General features: G+C 44.7%; 1 protein-coding gene across 1 annotated transcript in view; it reads left to right on the forward strand.

Annotated features, from left to right (window-relative positions):
* The window catches only part of IVNS1ABP (influenza virus NS1A binding protein), a 62,268-nt gene that overhangs the window by 12,317 nt on the left and 23,798 nt on the right, over window positions 1-26,153 (forward strand). The window contains exons 2-7 of the mRNA XM_032976327.2: window positions 6,228-6,628; window positions 9,848-9,977; window positions 17,321-17,493; window positions 21,157-21,232; window positions 22,312-22,485; window positions 22,860-22,985. Coding sequence (XP_032832218.2) covers window positions 9,867-9,977; window positions 17,321-17,493; window positions 21,157-21,232; window positions 22,312-22,485; window positions 22,860-22,985 — 660 coding nt within the window. The 5' untranslated portion in view covers window positions 6,228-6,628; window positions 9,848-9,866. The remainder of the gene's footprint in view (window positions 1-6,227; window positions 6,629-9,847; window positions 9,978-17,320; window positions 17,494-21,156; window positions 21,233-22,311; window positions 22,486-22,859; window positions 22,986-26,153) is intronic.

The following is a 26,153-nucleotide window of genomic DNA, read 5'->3' on the forward strand; positions in this document are numbered from 1 at the left end:
GGAACACAATCGTGCGCAGCATAGCCCGATAGCTTCACACGTTTTAAATCTGTCTGATTAGTTTAAAGCCCATCGCGGGCACAGGGCACACTCGTGAGCCCTCTAAAGCCGATTTGCGCACGGCTTGTATTTAACGCTGCGTTGTGGCAAAGGCGGCAGCATCTGCATCACTGCAAAAATCCCGGCATTTTTTTTGTGGGGGGTTGGGGGGGTGGGGGGGCAGAGAACAATGGAGGATAGGGGGAGTGGTCGGCCTCGAGTTGGCGATGCTAGACTTGTGATGTGTCGGGCTGACGAATTCTCACTGCGTAATCGCTGAATTGTGGTATGCAGACACAATGGGCCGAATCTACACAAAGTGGATGAGGAAAACTGTCCTGGCCTGAAACGTTGGACGTATACAAGCCTGGTGATTGCATGAGCTTGCAGAATTCGTTTGGTCTCGCTTGGGCTACATTTTATGCAGTCGAAGTCGAGAGATATTTACAGCCAAGTTCTCCTGATGCCACCTCGCCATCGCTTCATTCCTAGTACCTTGACCCGCCCCTGCTGGATATCTGTTGGAAAAGAGCTTCATAGCTCTTCGGATTCCTCCATTCTAAATACTGCTGATGAAAGTTCCTGGTAGCTTTTGCAAAGTTACCAACTGACCTTCGAAGGACCGCTTTTGTGATCACCGACTTTACGTCTTCCTCTTGTTGCATAGTCGACATGTCCCGACGAACCCAATTTACAGTTTCATGACCACCACGTCAGGTCTACCCATTGGTCGTCAACCTAAATGTTGCCGTACCAGTGCCAGTCTTAGTATCCTGCTCATCTTATATCTGCAAATGTCTCTTCCATAGCAACCTACTCCTGCTTCCCTTTACACCGCTTTACTATCACCAGTATATTCCCTGCCTCCTAATTTTCATATCCTATCGGCCTCCGTCCTGCACGTCTGTTCCACCCATCTTATCAAACCAATGGAAAAAAAATCCTCTTTCCGATTTACGTGTTTAATACCCGCCTTTGCCACGTATTCCGAACATTGTCGCACAGATCCAACAATGTGTACACGTGTGCATACTTGTTTATATGCTATTTCAATTTTGCTATTGCAGTCGACTTGTGCAGTAAAATGACTAGGCGACAGCCGAAGCTAAAGTAGCATTTTGAGTTGATCTAGATCATTAGTAAATGCAAAAAAGCAATGGGGAGGTGTGGTCGCATCAGCGGCAATGGTCGCGATGACAGATTTCTGAAAATAGTAAGGAGTGCTAAAATTGGTTATGTACTGGTTATGTAATGAATCGTCATTAGCTGTGTTCTGTCCACTGCTGGGTGAATGCCTCCCCAAGCTACCAACCTTCACAGTCCTGCAATGCAACTATACATGTAGCCCCTGGACATGATTTGAAATTCGTAACTCCACCTCCATGAGGGGGGGGGGGGCGGCGTCATCTCAGGCATTTTTCCTCCCTTGGCGGCCACTCCCATCATTATTCTGCACCACTGTCCATTTTCCCTTGAGCGATGTGCCCTGCCCGAGCCCACTTTACCGTCAAATCAAATCAAGATTGGTGTACTGAACTCTATTCCATCGTCTAGGATGATTGGTACAATCAGAATTTGCGTGAACAATTAGAGGTGAGCGTGATTACATTTATACAGCTTCTAGTTTACCGTATTCCACTATAGGCTTTTTACAATATCCACAATGTATCCTTTCAATTGGATCATTGGCTTAAAAAAAAATACCCTCTACATTTCGGCCTCCCTGTCACATGACTAATATAAGTAATTACCCCAGAGTAGCTGCAACTAATAATAACCGGTGTCGTGTGCCTCTACGATAGCCTGCCAACTCTGCTAGTCCGTGCATTAATTCAGCTCTCCACCTGTCCCTTGGGAAATCCCTTGCAGCCAACACCCTTTTCCACGTGACATTAAAAGGAGGAAAAAAATGCAAGCGACAGTAGAAAAGCTGTGGGGGGGGGCCAGTGGGGTTGGTTTTTAGCTGTCGCTATAAATCCTGCCTTGCAAATAGCCAACAAAGATGTTGACACTTTTTTTCTCTAGACGTTCGAGAATCGACTTCGTGTTTTGTGTGCACACTTTGAATTGAATAACCCCGTGGCCTGGTACAACGCCGCATGCCCGGCTTGCTGGCGACCTGAGGTATCTAGGCAGATATGTGAAAAGGCAGGATAACATTGGACGAACACAATTGCTAAACTTCGGGCACAGGTCCAAAAAAGGGGCAAAAAAGCGGTCGGCAACAAATATCACTCAAAAGTTTTAATTTGATTTAGTTAACACGTTTCTTGAATTGAGTAGGATCTTAAGAACTTTGGTGGGGGGGGGTTATATGGGAGGGAATTCTCAAGGGAAGAAGCGGGAATAGACGTGTGTGTGTTTTGGCCTGCAATATGGTGGGGTGAACACAGTGTGGATCGCACAATGTGTGAACGCCTCGACAATGACGGCTACAACCACGCGTTTTTACGCGCTGCTGGAAATCGGAGCGGGTTCCGCGCGCGACAAAAAATCTTCGCCGTGCTTTTGAAGTAAGCAAAATTGCACGCGTGGGTTTAAGAATACGTTGCTATGCGTTTTAAGAAGGGGTGTGATTTGTGAAAATGCCAGTTGATGCACGCACGGTTTACCGCGCTGCATGCGAGGCGGAGAATTGTTTTGTGTGAATGCGGGAGTCGGATATGCGACGTTATACTTGACTATAAATTAAATTGCCTTTCTCGCCAAATGCGACCCAATCTCATCGGACATCCCGTAGCTAAGCTAGTTTTGGTTCCCGGATAGTGCTTGGATGGGTCAATCGCTGTACGCAGCACTGTTTGTTTTTTTCGCCTGCGAGGCAACAGTGAGGAGCAGAAGACTCTGCAACAACAACAAAAAATAACACCATTTATTGTGCTGTACTCATCTGTGCTCCTCTGCCTTCACCACCTCGCCCCTGACCACGATCAAGTCGGGCAAACAAACAGCCATGACTGATGTGGCATAGCAGGGAGGGCTCTAATCCATTATTATTGGATTGACAATAGACTGGACATGTGCTGTATATTATTATACATGTAACGATTCACGACCCCCACCACGCTTCAATGAATTGTCACAATTCGGGGTTGTGGTCTGATTTGAGATGTAATTCTATTTTGTCGTGTGTTCTCCTTTGTGCCTGTTCTGCGTCATTTGTTACCGTGTGTGTGTGTGTTTTGTTTTTCGGACGTATGGTTTCCTCCTTTGTCACTTGAACTGCCTGCACGGGTTTGCCTTGTGTCCTGTATTATTGTTATGTGTACCGTTTGTCTCGTTTGTACAGTATTGTTTCAACCTCCAGCCTAGAGGACGCATTTGCGTGACTCTTAAACGAGCTATTCTTTGCATACACAATTCTGTGTGGTAAGCATTTGCCTCCCCATTTAAATCGTGAGTAAATAATCTTTATTTTAGTTACATATCCCACTATATGACGGTATTGGTAAAGGCTATCCCTAGTGGGCAGCAGAAGACGGCGCATCTGCCATTTGTTTGTTTTCTAGTGTAAACAATTAATGTTTTACATTAATTCACCTACACCAGGGGTCTGCAACCAAAATAACAAGAAGAGCCATTTTTCAGTTTAAAAAAAAGCCCCCTCTAATGTTTCAAGAGCCGCCAATGCATGCGATTGAATACGTCCGGACGGTGGCCCTTGATAATTATTAATGCACACAAAGCGGTCATTGAAGAGCCACATGCGGGTACGGAGCCGCAGGTAGCCAACCCGTGGCCTACACGCTTACCAGGATGGTGAATCGCTGTCCAATAACTCCCTTGACCAGCATGCTGTGTGGAGGCCCTTGTCCAGCAGTGGATTGACAAGACCTGTACATATACTATATATTCCTGGTTTACTTGATCTACCATAAAGACAAATAAAGCATAATTCATTAACACATGCTTAAGCCATTCTTACATGGTGTTTGTTTTCAGCCTTGTACTGAACATTCGGTTATGCATAAATACCGCATGAGTACTCAAACGGCCATACACGCACTAAAGAAGTAAATATTTACACAATTGATCGCTTGTTTCCAATACTTATTCAAGGCTGAAGTTGTACATGATTAATTTGCGTCTGCAATATTGTTTAAAGCCACACATAAGGTTGCTCCTCATTTATAAATGTTGCTCATTCACGTGAAGCCATTTTGACTTCCCAGTGGATAAAAAGACCTCCCCCCACACACACCCTTGTTTGTCATGGATGGTTTTTGACCCATTTTTCACCTCCCTGTTAGCAGTGTTGGGTGGGGTAGGACTGGGTCTAATAGCTCTTGCCACTGATCTCTGCTGTGGCCGTGAATTGAGCTGGTTCCTAGTGCAGTGGGCTAACCGCTGTGCGAGGTGCCTCCCTTAACATGGTTGACTGAGTCACTGGTGTAACAGTACAGTACATATTTCATACGCTCCGTTGCCCATGATTGACGTTTAACAACCCAAGTGAATAGGAACGGTTTGTGTGTTCGGTTAACAGTGGCTTGCTGTGTCCTGTGTAAACCTGTTTTCATTTTCTTTCTTTCCATATCAACGAGTATTTTCATTTGCCTTTGGGTCTCCTTCCGTCCTCTTGAGTGCGCGTGGTCGTCATTGTTTATTGTGTTGAGCACACTGTTTAGCTTGTTTATAAATGGGGTTTTTTACATTGTTGGTGTTGGTCCAATTTATAACTCGATCACTGTTTTCTTTTTCATGTTTTTTTATACCCCCCCCCCGCCTCAATTGTTTTCAACAACAAGAACGTTTTAACTATTCATTTGTCCTATAACGTGCAGCGCACTCGGTCTGCACCATGTTGACTGTCTGGTATAGCTTTTTGATATGCGGTCGTCCCAGAAACTAAGGATTTAGCATGGCTATGCGCTTGGATGAGTGACCGCTGCACAAAACAGGTGGTTATAGGGCTGCTAGGCTGGGTGGTGGGCAACAGAGGGCAGTGCAGGAAAGCCATTTGCTGTTTATAATTGTGGAATACTCATTTGTGCTCCCTGCTTTCCTTGAACCCGGACTGACCTACCGCGGTGCATTATGGTTATATAGCCCTCGTGGCTGACATGGTGTGGAGAGCCCCTCCTCAAATAATCACTGTACATCGCTGAGGACTCTGCAATACCAGCTGAGCTCTTGTCTGAGCCACGTGGGCAGCTCACTGTCCTTCATTTTCTGAGTGTTGGGGCTGATTGGTGGAAGCACGCTCCAGTCTGAAAACGTGATTTCCTGCCTTCAGTTCCCCTTATGTTGCATCATTCATGTCATCAACCAGTATACTTATGTCTGGGTTTACAAGAAACTGCTGCAGGATGTGTGTGTTTAAACAAATGCTGCTGATTAACATTGGCCTGGGTAGGCAATTGTCTGGTGGGCTAAAAAATATATTTGCGGATAGAAAAAAAATGGGAGGTTTTTTTACCGTCACTCTGCAACACCATAAGTTTGTAATTTTCAAAAGAATGCTTTTTAAATAGTTTTATATGCAGCTAGCATATGGTAGCAGGCTTCACACACTCTCTTTTGGTTTCGGCATCGCTTCTCTCCCAACCAAAATAAGTTGACATGTTTTCCAATTTTGGAGGCCCCAAAAAAATTAAAACGGTAATACACGTGCGGGTTTTTTTTGTGTCAATCCACTGTTGGATGAAGGCCTACCCATGCCGTGTTCGTCATGGGGGATATTTAGAGTAATTCGCCACGCTGGCTGGTGAGCACGGGGTTGGTACAGCGAGCGGCGAGAGCGGGGACCAGTTCAGAAACCACCTGCCAACTAAATGTTGTCCACGGCTAGGATGTGAACGCTGGTTGCCGAGTCTACAGCGTAACATCGTAACGCCGTAACCCTGTACCATCACTCCACCCCGAAGTGTATTGATTCGTATAAAATGATTGATTTTTAAATGCTTTTTTTTCTTCAGCTTACTATTCGCTTTAAAATTATTAATAATTCACCGTCTTCTGTTTTTCATTTCAAATCGGTATATAAAAGAAAAGCAATTGTATGGTTTTTGGAAGCTCGTGAAGTTGAAACTTTGCCACTTTGCCTGTTTTCTGCAGATAGTCTTTATTGCTGTGTTTTTTTTTTCTGAGACCTATTGGCTAACTCTGCTGTGCAGAAGGAATGTTTATGTCTGTGTTGATTTGTGTTCTGTGAGTTTAATGGGGTTTTTTTGTTCCTTTTGTTTCAGCCAAAACCCGACAGTGGTACAAGGATTCTATAGCCTCGGTGGAGCATTCTACATATCATCCCCTTCCATATTTACTTTTTTTAATATATAAATTTGTACATCCACTACCCATCTGCAAGACTAGCACAATCTTGCATGGATTTCCATTTCGACTCTTAAAGACTTATTGTAAAATTTTCTACTCGCTGTCAAAGCCATACAGCAACAAATTTGTCCAAATTCGAAAATAACTGGTGTTAGTTGGCCTTCAAATTCGAGAGAGTTGCAATATACAGCATTTTTTTAAATCTTCAGTTGACAACAAAAAATATTAACTCCTTAAGTTATTTATTGTTTTGCACAAACCTTTGAGACTTCTTGAAGGGCTTCTTTCCATTTCAAGACCTGCCCGTTCACCCTTGGTACGTATGTCATTTCGCTTGCGTTAAAACCATAGGATTGGATGTTTGCACTTGCATATGGCAGATATAAAGTGTTTCATAACCACCACATCAAGCCATAAAAGACCACCTCAATAGGGGGTTTTCAACAAATACTCCACTGTTTAACACGTAGGCTTTCGCGACGTCACCCTGCTGCTGTTCTATTTAAGACCGAGAGCAAGTGAGGGCTTTACCATTCTGGCGAATTGCCCGATGATGCTGGATGTAATTACCAGCGAAACGTCGTATTCAAACTGTAAATGTTGTGGATTCACTCTTCAACACACTGGTGGGCTAAAGTAGTGAACTAATTGTCTTTTGTCAACGTGACACTTTATTTTGCTGATTGGCCGTGTCGGGTGGTGGAGGGTTACGCCACATGTATAAATAACGCGATCTAACCCAAAAACCTTTATTATGAAATACTCCACTGTAAAATGCGATTTTAAAATGGAATTGACCAATCGCCCCACACCAATCCAGTACCCTTCAGAAAAAAGCATTGACTCGGACTTTCTTGAATAAATAGATCACCTAAGATTATAACTTACATTTTTACCACCTTGACACGGCCTCGCTATGCAAATAAACGGCAGAAATACGATCGTCCGTGAACCAATAATTTGCAACTAGCTGCAATTGACGGATTTTGGGGGAGAAGATCGTTATTCTCATCGCACGGCACTCCGCGGTGGGATGAACGCCACAAAACCGCGACTCGTAGCAGTGCCTGGGGCTTAATGCGGGGAACTGCAGGGAAAATGGGGAGGTTAGATTTATTTTTAGTTGAGCAGTTTTTATAATTTCCCTGCGCATCTTGCCTAGATGCGGTGCGGAAATTCGTTTTGCATTTCTTAGACTTGGATATAAAATCTAAAGCATGTAAAAACAATCCTTTAACAGCGACCGACATATGGCAGATTTTGCACCATTTAATTTTTAGAAAAAAAAGTTACTTCGTAATCTGCAGAATTTATTGCAGATTTAGTTTGCTACTGGCGCTTTGCTTGAAATCTGCCACGTTTTTGTGGGTTAATGGAAACGCGTGGCTTATCCCATCAAATTCGCCGCACACTGCATTGGCGTGGACGTTTATTTGCAGATTATTTTGTCTAAATTCCGCAGTGAGCCGCCGATTTATTTATTTTTACAGGATGCGTGATGCGGTCCCCACCGTATCAACGTGGATTATCAGATTCTGTTGTGTACCTCCTATCTAAAAACTAACCACCATTGTAACGGACTGTTTAGCTTATTTTATGAAAGTGAATATTCTCATGGTTTTTAGTTTTGTCGCTTTAAAATTCACTAACTTTCCTAGAATATTGTATATTGACACTAAATGGACTTTGTCTTGTTTTGTGTCTGGTTCAGGCAGTCGGTAGTGTGGTACAATTACACCGATGTTCTCATCATTATCTAATTGCATCCTCTTGAGTTTTGTGTTCTGTGAAGGGTATCAAATTACTCATGGCATTGTCTTTCAGACATTTGGATATCTGCTTATTAGCTAAGGTGAAAAAAGTTGTCTCCCGGTTTTAAATGAGCATGGGAACTGAATTTATTTCCTTTGGGGACTCTGAATCCGTCATGGAAATTCCACACTTCCATAGTTAGTATATACACAAAATGACCGTTGTTGACTTTCCATAAAGTGGTGCTCATTTTATCGACTCTAGAGAGATGATGAGGGTCGTGTGACAGTGCAGTCATTCGTGCATTGCTCTATGAACCTGCCAGCCAATGTTCAATTCCCAACCTGTTGAGCAGCCACTGACCAGGATGGTGAAGTATGATCAGATAGCCCCTATGACCTAAATTCCTGGGGAGGGTGGACTTTATCCATCAGTGGATTGATAAAGAAATGTATGGAGCAATGATAGTTTGAGTTCAGCATTTTGATTACAATGCCACCTAGCCTTATATTCATAAGGGATTTCAAGTGGAATTCTTGGGTGTTTGAGTTTTTTTTTCAAGACCTTGAAAAGTACTTGCTTTGCCAAACCTTGAACTTGGTAAAATACACAGGCAGCGCTCTCAGCATGCCCGTGAGTTGTTTGAACAGAATTCTTAAGAAACGCCTCGCTGGCTTTCGAGATTTCATCAGCTTGCATCTTTTAAAACAGCAGTTGTGTCAATAAGCCACGAAGTGCTTTGCTGAGACCTACATTTATTCGAAATCTCGATTTGAAGCTTTCGTGACTGCAGGAATCGTACTCTTTGGTTCTTTCGGTAAAGTCACGTAGGTAGAAGTAAAATAAAATAAATCGCGACGTTCCGGGCACAGCACAAGCGTCCGTCATCAGGTGGAACGACCACAGCAAGGAACAATTGCTGAAGCGGGCAATTGTTTCTTGCTGTGGTTGTCCCACCTGATGACGGATGCTTGTGTTGCGCCCGAAACGTCGTGTGATTTATTCTTTCTACCTACGTTACTTTTACCGAAAGAATAAAGTGTTTATTTGATTTTTTTTTTTAATGGATGAATAGGGAGGTAGCATAGTGGTTAGCACTTTGCCCCTTTTAAAACACGGCAACCCCGAGTGATTTCCGGCCACGGCTGAACGTCGCCAGCGAGTGAAATCTTGAACTCGTCCTGGGCCCTCCCCTCGGTTGAATTGGCCATAAATGAGCAGCTGGCGCAGTGTATAAATATCGGTGATGGGGAGATGAGTGGCTGAGGATGGTGTGGTGGCCACACCAACTCTGCCTTCAGTGCCAGCAAAGTACGCGTTTAACCCTTTTTGTCCATGCACTGCTGCCGAATGAGGGCCCTCCACACGCCGGGTGGGTCGTGGCGGTTATTTGACCGTACTTCACGCTGGTGGGTTACAGGTTCGTGAAAGGGGGGGGAAGCATCGGTGATGGAGGTGTGTAGAGTCGCAGTAAAAACAATGGCATTATACGCACTGCCCTCTGATCACGTCACTTAGCTCTGCGTTCGCCAATAACAGACTCGGAGTATTTATTTATATTGGAGGAATCTGAGCTGTAAAGCTCTTTTTCACATGTATCCAGTAGAGGTGGGTATTTGCCAACAGCACTTGCCCCAAAAGTCTGTTCAGGCTATACGGCGGGGATGCTTGCGTGTAAATGGCGCTCGGGAACACAACTTCACCAAAACAGCCTTTTTGTAGGCTATTACAAGTGACCTGTCTTTCGACGTAAATTATGTTTAATTCACTTTGTCTCGTACAGATTTCCCCTTCAATCGACAATGATGGCAAACGGCCGCTTTGTGTTCGAGGACGACCACCTCTGGGCCTCCACGGCCGCCAAGCTGAACGCGCTACGCAAGAGCGGGCAGTTCTGTGACGTTCGGCTGCAGGTGGGCATCAAACACTTCGCAGCATGTCGGCTGGGTGAAGTGGCCAGGTCGCTCGGAGGTCCGAGAGAGCTGAGCCAGCCCTGCTGAGGTCCTGGGGTTCACCAATAATCTGTACAAACAAAAGCTGTCGAATACAAAAAAAAATGTTTTACTTCAATCAACATTTTACAGCTGTGAGAATGAAACATTGTTTTGACTGTCACGTAATGATGATTCCTCTTTATAAGGTAGAGTGGTGTGAATCTTATAGGGTGTATGGTGTTATGAATCTTCATTTGTGGAACTATTCATCTGTGGAATATACAGCAGCACATGTAAAATCTACACCTTTATGAATCTATTAAATAAACAGATGGACCACTTGCAAACACAACAGACATTTTAAAATTGTTTTTTTTAAATGCACAATTTCACGCATGTGTCTTGAAAATTACAACACAATTTTATCAATGAAAAGATTATTCATTAAATTCTTAGTTATGATCTCATTTTTTTCCTTGGTTTGTTTTTCAATGCAGAATATTTAATTATTAAATAAATTTTAAGACTGCAACAGCTACTTGCCATCCAAAGGGCACTCAACTGGACACCACGGTGGCTAGGAGATGTTAACTCCCTCGCCTGGTATGCAGGAGGTCGTAGTTTCGATCTCAATCCTGACACCTGTATTTTTGGAGTTTGCGTGTTCTCCCCATGGTCGTGTGGATTTTTGTCCGGGTCCTCCGGTTTTGCCCTCCACATTTACAATCAAAATGCGTTTTTAAGTATTTGTCTGTGATAAATATCCATGTGGTGATGTAGCAACTTCGTTGAGCTATCATTTGTGGCCAGGTCGCTTCTGAAAAATAACTCGAAAGCTCAGTGGGCCTTGCCTGGTAAAATAAATTTTTTTATATATATAGTTTTTAATAAAATTTAAAAATAGTTTAATGGTTCGTAGTTTTAACTTGTTAAAGGCAACTTCTGCTTATGTTGTAACAGCTGCTGTTAAAAGTGTCCTACACACTGAGGCTGTACATTGTGTGGGACTGTACCATGTGGTTGTGGGAAAGACACAGATGGGTGGTGCAGTATGCCGAAGTCTCCAAAGCTACAATGCTTTGTGTTTAAACTTCTGCACTTTCTGTTAATCGTTTTCACCTTTATGGTTTTTACTCTGCCCATGACTAACCGCCTCTATAAAATGTGCCCACCAGTTCTGTACAGAGTCTTTGAGATGCCGTTGCATTTAGCTGTTGTATAAATCTACGTCTATTTTGTCATGGCCTCTGTGAATCTATGGGTCTCTGTGTAAGTCTACTGGACATTGGTGAAAACGAGCTTCATAGCTCTTCAGATTTCTCCAGTCTAAAATATTGTGATTTTATTAGTTTCTATGCGTGTGGCCTTTATTAAAAATATATTATAAGTCCAATCTCAATACTTTTTACCCTTTTCCTATGACTAATTACCGCTTTAAATTAACTATGCCGGAGGTACACGTACAACCTTTGAGATAGGGTCACATTTAAATTAAAATAACTCCACATTGTGTTAAATCTTGACTTAAATCTTTCGTGACTGCAGGAACTCATATTCTTTGGGTCTTTCGGTAAAACCACGTATATATAAAATAACAAAAATCTAAATCTAAGGGTTTGTATATCTCAGCATAATTCTGAGGGTGTATATATACAAGTCAATTGTACGTATGATTACGCTTCAAGATTTTTTTTCCTCTGCCTGCCTATAACTGACTGCTAAAGTAAATATCCCCACTGTTTCTGTACAGCGTCAGGAGATGCGGTCACATTTAGATGCTTAGTGAATCCACATTTTTGTTTGTTTTATTTTCCCACCCATGTGTTTTACCACCGTCTTGTCTTATGGCAAGAAGACATTTCCATCGTTCTCTCGCATTAAGCAGTGCATCCACCCCCACATTTGGGATCGGCCTGTGGAATGAGATTTCACAACTGCTCCTGAGAGGTGCCTTCCAAGTTGCCTCTTGATCCACATTAGGCGATGCATCTTCTCACGTACTGTTCAACGGAAATGTGTGTCCCATACAAATGAAACAAAAGGGGTTAATTTTCAAAGATGGAATACAACCCAATTTAAGTGTCAAACCAAAGTTAATTAGATTCCCCCTCCCCAGACATCCGTTACCAGGCTGAAACGATCAGCTCGCTACACTTGAGAGCCTGGGTTAATCAATGTTAGATGTAACCCAAATTCAGATCTCAATGTTCCTGGCCCCGAGTGCTGACACGGCAATTGGCCTGCCCAGCCACTTGTTCACCTCTTGTCCGTAAAGTTTATCAGCGTCCATGTCGCAAGCCTCGATGACGTTTCTCACGCCACGCAAAGGGGCAGTCGGTGTCATGCTCCTCCTCCCCTAGTCTACAAAACGGGGGCCAGGTTATTTTCAACTCGAGGTTTTTTTTGCATCGCGTGGTACCACGTCCACAACCGCCCGATACTGAATGAGTTGACAAGTAGTGATAAGACTTTGTTTAAAATAAAAGTGTTTGTTTTCGTTGGTAATGTATTAAAATAAGCACAGCGCGCTGTACTTGCTGTGCTTGTCACCGTAACGGGAACATTTTGGTTTGAAAATCTTGCGTAAAATATGTATGGCGACAATTATGCCACAACTCCATATGCTGCTTAATCGTGAACTGAAGTGCAAGTGATAAGAATGTATAAACTAATATATCAAGTTCCTGTTACCAATTTTTTGCTGTTAATTACAGCCCTGCAATTTCCTGCATGCACCACTGCTGGTAGAAAAACTGACACTCGAGAGTGCGAGAGAGATCTCTAGAGTCTCTTGAGGGTATTTAGGCCACTCTTCCACGCTGGTCATACAGCTTGGAATAAGTGTTTAGTTACCCACATTTTACCCCACCACACAACCAAACCGTCCTATCGAATAGCTGCGGCATAACTTTATATTGCTGGGTCGACAGAGGCGTGGGGATTTCAGAATCCTGTACCTTTTGTTTCAAATGCCATGCCCCAGATATTGAATCGAACTGACAACCTCCTGGATTGTAATCCAGTGTGCTAACCATGGCAGAATCCCACAGTGACGGGCAAACTTTGAATATAATTTGGTTTGAAAAGCAGGATTTTTAGCGCATCGGTCCCAATGTATTCACAAGTTCAGAGCCATCTGGAATAGATATAAAGGTGGTGTTGGCTTGTACCGTGAAGGTATGCACAATTTTTGCTGATTGATGTGTTTAAACCCTACTCCAAAACTAAAAGGTTTGAAAAGCAATTTATTTACCATTGTAAAAAATAATTAAATCGTGCTGATATCTTGGCTGCTTGCCTTTTATGCAGACAAGCATAAGGAATGCTTGGATTTGTTCCAGGAACAGTCACATTTACCAATGCCACACTGAACTATACTGTAATATAATAATTTATGGCCCCTTTGCCAAGCTACTGGTAGATTAATGGCCTTCCCCTGCACCATTTCAGTAAACAGGGTTTGCTTGACCATACTTCACCAAGCTGGTCAATGTAGGTTGGTGGTCCACGACGGGTTCCGATTTATCGCTAACCACTGGTGTTCATTGTGACTGGAAATCAAACTCGGGGCACGGAGTTTTAAGTACAAGCTAAAGGAGCAGCCCCGGAATAACTCGTGCTGCTGTGTGGCAGAAGGACCTCCACGAGAGAGATCTCAAGAGATTCCCCTCTTAGATGGTATTTGACCTATTGCGGTTTGGCGAAGGCGTCATGGAAGAAGTGGGAGTGTGCCCACACTTTACCCCAACACATGCAACTTGCCGATCAAACTCTGGCGTTTTGACAAGTTTGTCAGTGCGTGGAACTGGTTCTTGACAAGATTTACTAAAAAAAATGTGGTGGTGGTAGTTGAGGATATCCGCATGATGCCTGGAAATATTTTTCTAGTTTTGACAAGCTTTACCGCAAACGCCTAACTTCTCATCTCTCTCACTGCTTCATTTACATGAGCTGGTGTGCCTGTGTGTGCACGCACAGCTTCTTTCAAATGTCAATTTTCAGTAACCTTAAGAACAGTCTAGCCAGCACCTGCTGTTAATGCAATTGGTTTGGGCAGACTAAAACTATGTTCTCACCAGCGTGCTTTTTTGTTATACTGCCGACTCCACTGACCTCTCTCTCTGTTCTCATCCAATTGTGATGGCTGACTAGCCAGAAAAGTCTTCGCCTATCATTCACGTTATATCACTTCTACTTCAGTCATATGGTGGCAAGGGTGCTGATCAGCAATGGTTATGTTCACGATCAGCAATTGTAACAATATCACTACTCAATAGGCTATAGACATTCAACAATCGACCCGCGTCTTCCAGCACTTGGATAACTTTACTTGATCCAGGGGTCATGATTTGACTCGGGAACTGCATAACTTTTGTCATGTATAGTGTTTGTCTAAATGGTTCTGTATTCTATCTCATTTGTACAATTAGCCTACAGGTAACAGAATAAATTACCACTATATGCAGGCCTCCCCATGCTTTTGTCGATCATGCGGATTGCCTGACCGTATTTCACGAGGTAGACTGACTGGTGAGGTTGTGGCCCAGGACCGATGCAGAAATCCACTGATGTTCACCATGGCTGGGATTCGAACTCTGGTTATAGCTTGATGATGCAGTGCGTGAACCAGTGTACCTCACTGCTCCATCCCCCTGAAACAATTAACTCTCACATTTTAAGATGGAATTTAACGATCCCATCCTTAAATTTTGTTGCAATAAAAACATCCTTATTTCATGGTTGAATCATTACATGTGGACTTTGGTTGCTTTTTGAATGGTAGTCGAATATATTTTTATGTTTTTTAAAGGTGGAATGGCCCATCATGTAAGTTCACTGCTCTGGCGCCCCACTGTCCCAGTTAAGTTGTACTTCCCCAATTCCACTGCTCTCAAAATAGGTGTAATCGGAGACTGGACATAACTCGCAAAACTGGATGCAGGCCGACCTCTGATATGTTCGTGTGAGTTCAGTCTTCAGTTGTTTCCATCCCAAAAATGAACGTAGCAAATTATCAACAGATTCTTTCCACATACCACACTGCCATGGTGCAATGGGGTCTGCACACTGAACTCTTTTGGCACGGCGCTTGAAACAGTAGGCAAGTTTCTTACACCCCTCTGTCCTGCCCAGCGGTACACGTGGATAGACGTCAGTCGATCTGGAGACGGCGTGTGGTTGGGTAAAATGTGGGTACCACCACCTCTTCCGAGACGTCGGTGTGGACGAGTAGACCAACATACTCTTTGGTTCTATTCGGTAAAGTCACGTAGGTAAAAATAAAATAACAAAAAATCACGACGTTTCGGCCACAACACAAGTGGCCTTCATCAGGTGAAGGGACTGGACTGTCCAGAGGACAGCGTTGGAGTGAAGACAGCAAGTCCAGGTCGCGTCCTTTAAGCTTGTTGACGCGACCTGGGCTTGCTGTCTTCACTCCAACGCTGTCCTCTGGACAGTCCAGTCCCTTCACCTGATGAAGGCCACTTGTGTTGTGGCCGAAACGTCGTGATTTTTTTGTTATTTTATTTTTACCTACGTGACTTTACCGAATAGAACCAAAGAGTATGGATCCTTGCAGTCACGAAAGCTTCAAATCTAGAATAGACTAACATACCTCTCGAGAGGAGCTAATCTAGGTGCATCCTCGTAGTGGAGACCATTCCACCAGTAAGGGCACAAGCAAGTTTCTTGCAGGGCTACACCACCTTCAAGTACACACATTTAAGAAGTGTTTGTTAAATTAACGTGGATGGAGGAAAAGGTTGGCCATCTTGTCGTTGCCACCCTTGCAAGGCTCTCGCACAAAATCCGAATGGTGATTTGGTTTTACTTAGTGTTCAGCGAGTTCAGTCGTGTGTGTGTGTACATGTTCAACTCCTTTATCAATTCACTGCTAGACGAGGGCCTCCCCTTGCTTCCGCGGGTCTCTGGTGGCTATTTGGCGGTAATTCTTCTCCGTGCTTGTCGGTGCTTGTTGAAGGCGAAGATAAACAAATTCTGCACTGCCCTCTGCCGCCCACAAAGCAACCCCGCAGCCCTATAATGAGCTGTTGTGCGTGGCAGTCGCCCATTCCAAGCACGATACGGGCCCCATACTGCCTAGCTTCTAAGATTCGATAGGGTCACAGGCATTCCATGTGATTTCGTAACAAGCCGCGGTAGTGCATTGCACTGTAGCCGGGTCTTATACCTACAAATCGCTGCATGTATTTGCGTGCCAGAGATTCCATCTTATTAAATTAATTGACGCATTATGACTTGCCAATGACCGTAGTAATGTCTTTTTTAAATGGTTAAACATTGAGGAGAAGCAAACCATCAGAGCTGTGTTCGTGAAATCTGCCAGCTAGTTCTAAATACAGCCGTGCGCGCAATTGGTGTTTTTTTTGTTCCCTTGTTTGGCGACATGTAAACATGTTTGTTTTGTATTATGTAGACACACGCGTTGGCAAAAACACGAGCTGTCCTCTGTGCTTTGTTGGATTTGAACAGTTTATCCCCAACAATCAAATTGGGTTTTTTTTTTAAAGTCAGGTTTTCAATGTATTGTTTTGTCAAAGTGCTGTTGAAATTGTTGAAACTTGGTTGTGAAATTAATGGAATGAGAACGGTACTTGTAAGCATTCTTCCAAAAAGACGTCTCTTATTCATGACTAGGTTGAACATATAAAGGTCTGCTTTATTTAATCGCATAAATGCATGTGTTACACGGTTAATAAGAAATTATGATTACATAAAAGTGGCACATTACAAATAGGGCAATGAAGGTTTGCATAATTAGTTTTTCGTGGCATATTAGGAGCCTTTTTAATTATAAGAAAGTTAGAACCCTTTGGGACAAGGTTTAGTTTTTACATATATAAGGGAGATTTGTGTTTTCAATAATTATGCCAATCAACAAAAATCCCTCTACAAACCATAACACTTGGATTTTGATGCTTTTCAATGTTTTATTGGGAACTCTGCAAATAATTAATGGCGTGTGTGATGCATGTGCATGTTGGCTGGTACACATACATACACACACTGAACGGTAGAGTAGTAGTTGGCGCACTGCACGAGCTCGATTCCCACTCGTAGCCAACATCAATCACGAATATCTAAACCAATCCTGGCCCTCTCTTAGGTCAACTCGGCCTTAAATGTGCACCTGGTGCGGTTATCTAAACATCGGTACTGGCGAGACAAAGGCGGCCAGGCATGGTGGTGTTCACGCCACCACCTCGTGTGCCGTCTTCACCTTCATGGGAGCTCTCTAACAGCACTTGGCCTAAACAGCCTGTTAAGATTATAGGGTGACCAATCGTGTCTGTTAACAGGTGTGCGGGCATGAGATCTACGCTCACCGCGCTGTGCTGGCCTGCTCAAGCCCTTACCTGTTCGAAGCCTTCAACAGCGAAGTGTTGGACAACACCGGCTGTTCCATGATCCGCTTTGAGGATCTCAACCCCGAGGCCATGGAGGTTCTGCTCAACTACGCCTACACCGCACGGTACGCTTGCCCAGGCCGCAACCTAACCTGGCACACACGCTTGTCCTGAGTTGTCGCTCGTGGGAACCATCGAAAAGGTGGAACGATGCGCCAGGCCGGGCCTTGGTTTTGTGATTTGCATCCGCTGCCTTGAAATTATTTATTAAGAAGCCACTGGAGCTATGCACTTTTGAATCTAGATTGAAAACACCCATTTCTTTAAACTGCTTTTTTGTGTGTTCGTTTGACCTTCGGCCAGCACCTCCGATTAGTGAAGTCGGCCACGTACGGCTTGAAGTTCAACATGCATACCATGAAAATGCAGCCCAAAAATTACGTAGCCATTGTAGAATCAACAAAAAATGTTTTAAACACGGCTGCTTTACGCAGAGCCAAAGGCCCAAAACGCCGTGCGGACAGCAACAAACAGCACCATCAAAGTCCTAATAGATAAAGAGTTAACACACTTCTTGAATTTACCAAGGTTATTGCAAGAAGCCTAGGAAAAGAGACTATATGGGAAGACGCAGAGCTCCATTTTTGAGGTGTTGCGACCTGCAGTGTGTGTGTGGTGGAACATGGAATCAATGAGCCGCGTACTCCCGGTAATGTGCAGTAAAACCCCTCTTAACGACGGTAATTGGTTCCACGAAACTGGTCGTTAAGTGATTTTGGTCGTTAACCGAGCATCAGAAATGCACGTTGAAGGCTTAATTCATTCCGATAGCATCGAAAGTTATCCTTTTTCACCCAAATGAACGTACTTGCTAATATTTAAACAATGGATATTAATTCATAAAGATGCTAACAACATTGTAAACATGTTAAAAGAAACATGGTTAATCAATGGTATTAATTATAGTCGCACCGGTGTGTTGGAGAGCCAAGCCACAACATTTACAATTGTAGAGGTGTCACGGAAGGGGTGACACGCGGTTGCAGGGCGGTGGCCACAAACACGTCCGCTACGGCCACCACCCTGGGGGGCTGTGGGGGGGACGCTGTGATCCCTCCAAGCCACACCCCTCAGTGGGGGACAGTATAAAAGGTGGGACCCCGAGAGCTGAGAGGCAGTTCGACTCGAGCAAGATGAAGAGCCAGTGAAGAAAGAAGATCGACTAGCCAGACCCTGGAACTCCTTTGGCCCGCTGTCCTTTTGAGGGCCCGACTCGTGTGGCTGGTGATCGGGACCTGCGCCCGAAGCTGGGCCAGGTCAGATAGCCTCCTGAGAGAGGACCAGGATAGAGGGAACCAGGGAGCTAGCGTGGGCTAAAGCTCGGGGAACGGTTCCCTCTGTAGAGTACGGGTGAAGAGGCCGTTACCTCTTCAAGTATCAGATTCGCCACTGTAATTGAAGTGTGTAATAAATACGTGTTGCCTCCAAAGGACAGTCTCCGACGTCAATAAGGCCACTACACAATCATAAGTGCGACGTTTCGCCAGTAATTATAACTAGCTTCATCAGGCGACGGCCAGATTTGGAAATGCATTGGGCTGTATGGAGGTCCGTCGTGAAGCAATTGGTCATTAACAGGGGTGGTCGTTAAGATGGTTTCTACTGTACAATACAACGTGGATTTTTATGGCGTCTAAACGCGGCTGCATCTTAAGACGCTGCACAAGAAATAAATTTTATTTAAGAAAATAAACAAATGTCTCCGTCTATGGGCCTCTTTAAGGCTGAGTCTTTATATTTGTATATGGTACCTAGTTTATTGACCTTTTTTACGGATGATTAGCAACTTACAACCTTCAGATTCTAAACCATATGCTCCGTAGTTTTTTATTTAAAGTGTGACCCAGATGAATTATTTACATAGTCTTCACTCTAACTTGCAGAACCACGGTAGTTGTTTCTCCTCTGATGCCCTCACTCTGGATTATCTCTACTTTATGGCCACTTCGACAGCTTCCTAGAGCTTAATAGCTCACTGAATATTTGCCTGGTCACTGGTAGATTGGGGTAGGCACCTCCTGACTAGTAGCCACAGCCATAACCAAGAAGTATACCTCATCTGGTGTGCCAAGTACGGAAATATTTTCTGTATTACTGACCCGAACAGACTTTCGCTGAAATTAAGCCTTAAAATTCTGCTGCTCACTCCCCTTGTTCAACTCCAGCTTTCTCTCCACTCATTTAATGTGTAATTTCTGAATGCCATTCTTATCTATCACAATATTTATTTTTCTCTTATCTCTGTCTACCATTTTTAACGCCCATAAGCTTATCTCTATCCATATTGCATTGCATTCCTCCAATGTCTCCATACTCCACCCTCTGGATTGCAGCTGTCCCCCCTATCTTATGCAGCATCTTGAAGTAGTGCTTAAGATATAGGCTCTTTATAAATACAAAATTATTTTTGTGCGTTTTCTGACACGCATAATTGTTACATTTTACTTGCACTTTGTGCTTATTTTACTATTCGAGAACTGGAGAATATCTTTAACCTGGCAAGACCATTTCTAATTTTAGCGTGCTCCGTGGCTTCGGTCGCGACAAAGCCCTCTTGCAGTTACATAATGTGTTTTGATGTACAGTAAACCTTTGTTAATTCGACACACACATAGGGCTCTGGCCTTGCCGAATTATCCATTACTAGCGTTTTGCCCGTCCAAGGAAACTTGCAAGTGAAAACCAGACCACGACGTGATATTCATTGTATTGATGCGTGTGCAATTTGTGAGGGCGCGGTGACACAGACCTATTTCATTTTAAAGTTATAATCCCTTGTTCATCACGACGTCCTTTTTTAATTCGATGTCTCAATAAGCGTTACGGAGATTGCGTGACGTGAGGGTTCTGCCTTTGTAGTGAGGGTTGTAAGTTGATGCTGAGGAGGGGGGAGGAGGCGCCTCAGCCCCCCATGTGGAGTGACGTAGGCTGCTAATTATGAATTGGGGGGGGGGGGGGGCGGGAGGGTGTCCATTTGGAGGACAACACCTTATAATGATTATTCATGAGGGGGGCTGGTCGATGTGGGGTGACATCACGAGCGTTAAGAACGTACATTCCTGGGTGATTATAATAAGTATTCCAAATTATCTACAATGGTTACTCCCCAATGCCTCCTGCCCCAATGTTTTGTTTTTATTGCAAATTTGTTTTCTAAACTCTTCACGCACCGTACGCATTGACACACCTGCATCAATTCTATCCAAAACTTTGTATTTGTCTCGCAGAGCAAGGGATTTATACTTGGGTCCCTTTTCTATTACTTCTTGATGTAGGTGTAGATGACATTTCTGAGGAGGATTGGCTTGCACAGAGTGCACAAGGAGGGTAAAAGTCCAAAGCAACAGTTCCGCACTAACGCTCACCACCGCGCGCTCCGCCACCAGACCGAGTAATTGTTTTGGTCGTGCCGCTCGGCGTCGCTCCATGCGCATGCTGAAATTTGACCATTTGGCTCGTGGCGAGTTACTAATATGAAGCGCAGCCGTGCCGAATTATCCCCAATTACGAATACCGAAATAACGAGGTTTTACTGTATTTCCCTCCAATGGCATTTGAAGTCTTATTCAGCTCTCCCATGAGGAAATGGTTCCTCACCCATTACTTAGGACATTGACATCCAATGCTGTGGGTGGAGCGTGTAATGTGGGTGGACGGTTCTGTATTTTAGTCCAGTTTTTTTTTTACATTACGGTGCCCTGGTGCTGACGACGTGTACTGCGTTTCAGGCTGGAAGCCTCTATTGATCTGGTGAAGGATGTGTACTCTGCTGCCAAGAAGCTGAAGATGGACCGTGTGAGACAGGTACCACACTGCACGAGTGTTTTTTCTTTCCCTCCGTAATTCAAGATGTAAACCGTGGCCAGAGCCGTTGATGCCACCACACCTCGCCAACAGCGCCTCCTACCTTCTGCCAGATTACTGCTGCACAGCCGACCAAGATCTGCCCTTTATCTCATGGAGACAACTCCCAATGCCCCTCTCAGTAACTGCCCTCCGAGATGATGGGCATTGGAGTGGTCTCCGCTATTCCGGCGACCCAAGGGGGAACACAATTGCTTCGTTTTTTATTTTTTTCCTTCTCTTCTGTACCCCGACATTCACACGGCTCCCGGAGGTGGCGGGGAAAAGTGAAAGACGTCTAAAACTAAACAAAACTTAAGTTTTATTTTACCAGGTAAGGCCCACTCGGCTATATAGCTCTTTTTCAGAAGCGACCTGGCCACAAATGATAGTAGGTTATGTGGATATTTATAGCAGCCAAATACTCTATAAACGCGTGCTTCTAAATGTGGAAAGAATAACCAGAGGACCTGGAAAAAAATCCATGCAAACTCCAAATATACAACAGGCATCGGGTTTGGAATCGAACCCATGACCTCCTGCATTCCAGGCGAGGGAGTTAACATCTCACCACCGCGGTAGGTTTTGTGTATGTAGCCAGGTGTTCTGTTCATGCCACCGCTTGCAGAAAGACCTCCACTAGAAGGACTTGGAGATCGCCTCTAGGAAGATATTTTGACATCTTACTCCGCTGGCCCAGACGTCTTGGTTGGCCTAGAGCAGTGTTCTTCATCGCAAGGCCCACGGGCCACTGGTGGGCCCCTGGTGGCCTTGCGTGCGGCCCCTGACAATGCACATGTGAAAACACCCCCCCCCCCCCCCCCCCATCATCGTGCTGTCAAAACCCCCAATAGTTCAAAATGTGTTGGGTCCTCGCGCTGACGATGTTTTATCGGCGAAAGTCTCCCCCCACCACCTCTGAAAATTAGTGAAGAACACTGGCGTAGAGGTTTCCTTGTATCGGTACGAATAGGCGAGGTTAGCCTGCGCTGCGAAAAAATCCTCTCATCGTTATGCTGGTTGGACTTCTCCGGGAGCAGGTGTGTGGAGACTACCTTCTATCTCGCGTGGACGGAACCAACTGCATCTCGTACCGAAACTTCGCCGGCCACATGGACGACTCGCGCCTGCTCGCCCAGGTGGACGCCTTCATCCAAAGCCACCTGGTGGAGATTTCCGAGGGGGAAGAGTTCCTCAAGCTGCCTCGCCTGCAGGTAAGAACCGTGAGCTTTTTCAGACCCTTTGAGACCTCTAGAGGTTATTCGGGCTACTCTTCCACCATACCATAGCCAGATGTCTTGTATGTATGTACTTTGAACTTCTTTCTCTCCGTACGTCGCCCACCGTGCTAATCGGAGGTGCAGAGAAAGGACTGCAAACACAAAAAGCAGTTCTCAAGAAATGAGTTTTCAAATGAGTCTTGGAAGATTTAAGGACAATATAACAATCTTGACGCCTGAATCGTGACAATTCATTGAGCGGTCAAGATGACGGCGACGAAGATGCCACGTTCGACAGTGAAGCCCTATAAACTATGACAACGGTGATGAACGTTGCAAGTGAACCGTTCGTTTTCTGTCGACGTCAGGTGGAAGTGGTGCTGGAAGAAAACGTCTGGCTGCCCAGTAACGGCAAACTCTGCACCAAGGTGATAGACTGGGTGCAGCGCTGCATCTGGGAGAAGGGCGAGCGTCTGGAAGACCTCCTGCAGAAGGTTTGTGGGGTGCCTCGCCGCCCATGTTGGTGGAAGGTCGGGGTGGGGGGGGCCTTACGGGGAAACGATCACAACCGTGTCTAGCGCCAGGGCGCGTAGCGTTTGTCATTCATCGCTGCCTCGCCCTCACTTTTCCCTCCAACCTCTCTCCTTTCTCGCCGCTTATGCGCCCGCCCCTGCGCAACCGTGACCGACCAGGAGATTTTTGCAGCACCGTTTTAGGCGGATGTCTTGCCAGTTTATTTTTTTGTTACGCTTGCTGTTCGTAGAAATCCGTGGGTAGAGAAAATGCGCTGCCACTTTTGTGATTGCATCGGCCGACTGTAAATAATCAGCCTGGTACGTGTAGAGTTGTGTGGCGGCACTTTGCCGTTTGTAGCTATTTGGCTACACAGCAGGGCAATTTTCCGCTGGTGCTGACGTTCGAAAGTATTTCGTCTTTTAATGTGCTGGCGAGAGCTACATTTTCAAATTGACCGGGGTTCGGTTCCAACAATGACTTGGAATATTTAAAATTGTGCACGATGGTCGAGTTTCAAGGCGTTTTTTTTTTTCACCCGTTCAGATGGTAGTGTGCATCGAGACACATTAGTGCAAAAGGCGCTAAGGGAATTCGACCTATAGATTGAGAATCCTTAATTTTATTGCACATCAACTTTGGAATCTGAAGGAAAATGCAGCCTAAAAAACTAATGTTTTATTTTGTTGTAGATAGATACCAAAGCTTTGAATCCTGACCTCGCCAAAACAAGTGTGACGCTTCGTTAATGATTTTTATTTTAAAGTCTATCGTTGTGGTCAAAAACCCATCGTGGCATCGTTTGCACTATCAACTCCAGAACGTCTTCTTACCTCCAAAGCGGTGTCAATATAACGCCGTGGCATATTTGCTGGGCCTAATTTCAAAAGTGTGTATCTCTCATCAACGAGCTTTAAACTTGTGCATCCCATCCTAGGATTAAGTATTTATAGGATAAGAACTCTTTGTTTTTCTTTTTTGGGTTGCATCTTTCTCCACCCTCTATCGTGGCTTGCTGTCGTTGCATTGTAGGCGTCGATGAGACGGTCACCAATCGTGAACCAGCGCGTTAGTTGAGTATTAAGTAACACGACGAGAGACTGCTGCAAAAGTATCCCGGTTGGTTTCTCTTAATGGCACCCGCTGTGCTTGAACACAACAGCAATGACGAATCTGGTTGTCAGGGCCGCTGTGTACGCAGCTGGTGGTGTGTGCGCGCGTGAGTGCAACCGTCTCTGTATTGTTGCCGTACGACCTACTGCATGAGCTCGCCGAACAGCGAGAGGAGAGCGTTTTATAAAAAAAGGGCAGCGTCGTTGTCATGGATCGCGGTGAATCCTTGGCGGTCGGGAATCCCCAAACGCTTAGGCAGCGGCACGTGAACAACAGTCTGCGTGAGACGTGGGTCCAGCCTCGTGCTAGTCGCAGACGGACATGCTCGTGTTGAATTTTTGCTGGGGTAGTGTTTTGATGGTGAAGGGCAACTTTGAGTAAGATCGGCTGCATTTTCAATTGCTTCGTATTGCTGTGGTTTCAGCCTTTTGGGACACCTGACCAAAGGGGCACAAAGTCATCGATCATGTCACGCGAGCTGCCTATGGTTATTGATCGCTGCCCGCAAACTGCGTACGTGGTTGCCTCCGAACAGTTTACAGAATGTTTGAGACTTAGTTGAGAAGGGGACGTGCGTTTTTTTTTTTACGTGAACAAAACAACGTTTTCATGATGTTTGGAACAGTCTGTTTTAAAAAATATGACGATGCCTGTTTGATAGACTGGTATTCCTGTGATGTTGTTACGTGTGTAAGCTGGATTGTCGGTGTTTTGTTTATTTTGTTTTTAATTTATTTAAATTCACCGTTTTATTTTCGAATCCTGAAAAAAAACCATAGGGGGTTAAACTCAAAGGAAAGTATTTTATTTATATTTGTTCCCCCCCCCCAACCCAGGATGCTCAGGTGAGGTTGTCCAATCTTGTCGAAGCTGGGCCAAGCTTTCCCCGAGTGAATTTTAGTCTTTTGTTTTAAGACATACAGAAACATGCAGTGTTACCACGGCAGAAGAGGCCCCAACTACGTCTTTACGTCTTAACGTAACCCGAACCCTTAATATATATATTTTTTTGTTTGTTATTGCATTGCCTTCCTCTACCTTGGGTTGTGCTTTTTGCAGACTCCTCTTCCCCAGCCTCCGGTGCTGTGGGTTCTGCTTGGCTCCAAGTCAAAATATTGACGTGGTAAACGTGGAATTGCAAGCATGTGGTTTGCCGTAGTTTATAATGCACCAAAAATAAGGGCATATTAATGGGGGGGAGGGGGGTGGGTGTTCCGGTGGGGTACCGTTTTGGCTTATAGGTAGGGCTTTGTTGTGTTTGCGTACGTGAGCTTGCTTTGATTTTAATTTCGTATGTTTTCTGTGGTTTTATTTTTTCCCTTGCTTTGTCGAGACCTAACATTATTGAGTGGGGGCAGCGTTTGTATTGTCTCTCCTTTTTTTCTTTAGGGTTTTTTGGGGGGTGGGGGAAAAAAGAAAAACCCGCAGCGGTGGCAGCCATTTAGATCCTAATTTTTCGTTTTTTTTTCTCACTTAATTTCCTTCCCAGGTGTAAGCCACCGAAAGGTAAGCAACGTCCCAGGTGTGCGGTTGCCGTGGAGATGAAGTGTTGGCACGCCGGTGGAACAAGTTAACACGGACACTCCAGCCTGCAAGATTCCATTTGGACCGTTTCCAAAGCCGAGCGAGCGGCTCGTAGATAGTATTCGCCCGTTTTTTTTTATTATTTTCCAGTTCTTCTTTACGACAACAACAACAAAAAACAGCAACAGATAACTATTTTGGCCACATCTATTTGGACACCTAATTTTTTTTTCCCCTCTGGCCACACCCCCCTACCCCCCCCCCACCTCTTGGCCTGCATTATTAAATGGAATTCGTCTACCGAGATGTCAAGATTCACGCTTAGTCACCCTTGCACCGACAGCTCTCCTGCTATTACAGCGTGATGGGACACCCTGGTATTATACGCTGGGCGCAGCTTTGCATACCCGAACACGATACCTTTTTGCGAGCGGGTGTTAAGTCATCCCACTGTCCACTTTTGGAGGATTCAAGAACCCCCACCCCCCCACGTCAGTAAAAAAAAAAAATTT

The sequence above is a fragment of the Petromyzon marinus genome, chromosome 59 (assembly GCF_048934315.1).
Source record: "Petromyzon marinus isolate PM22_M1 ecotype Great Lakes invasive population chromosome 59, UKy_Petmar_22M1.pri1.0, whole genome shotgun sequence".
Lineage (NCBI taxonomy): Eukaryota > Metazoa > Chordata > Hyperoartia > Petromyzontiformes > Petromyzontidae > Petromyzon > Petromyzon marinus.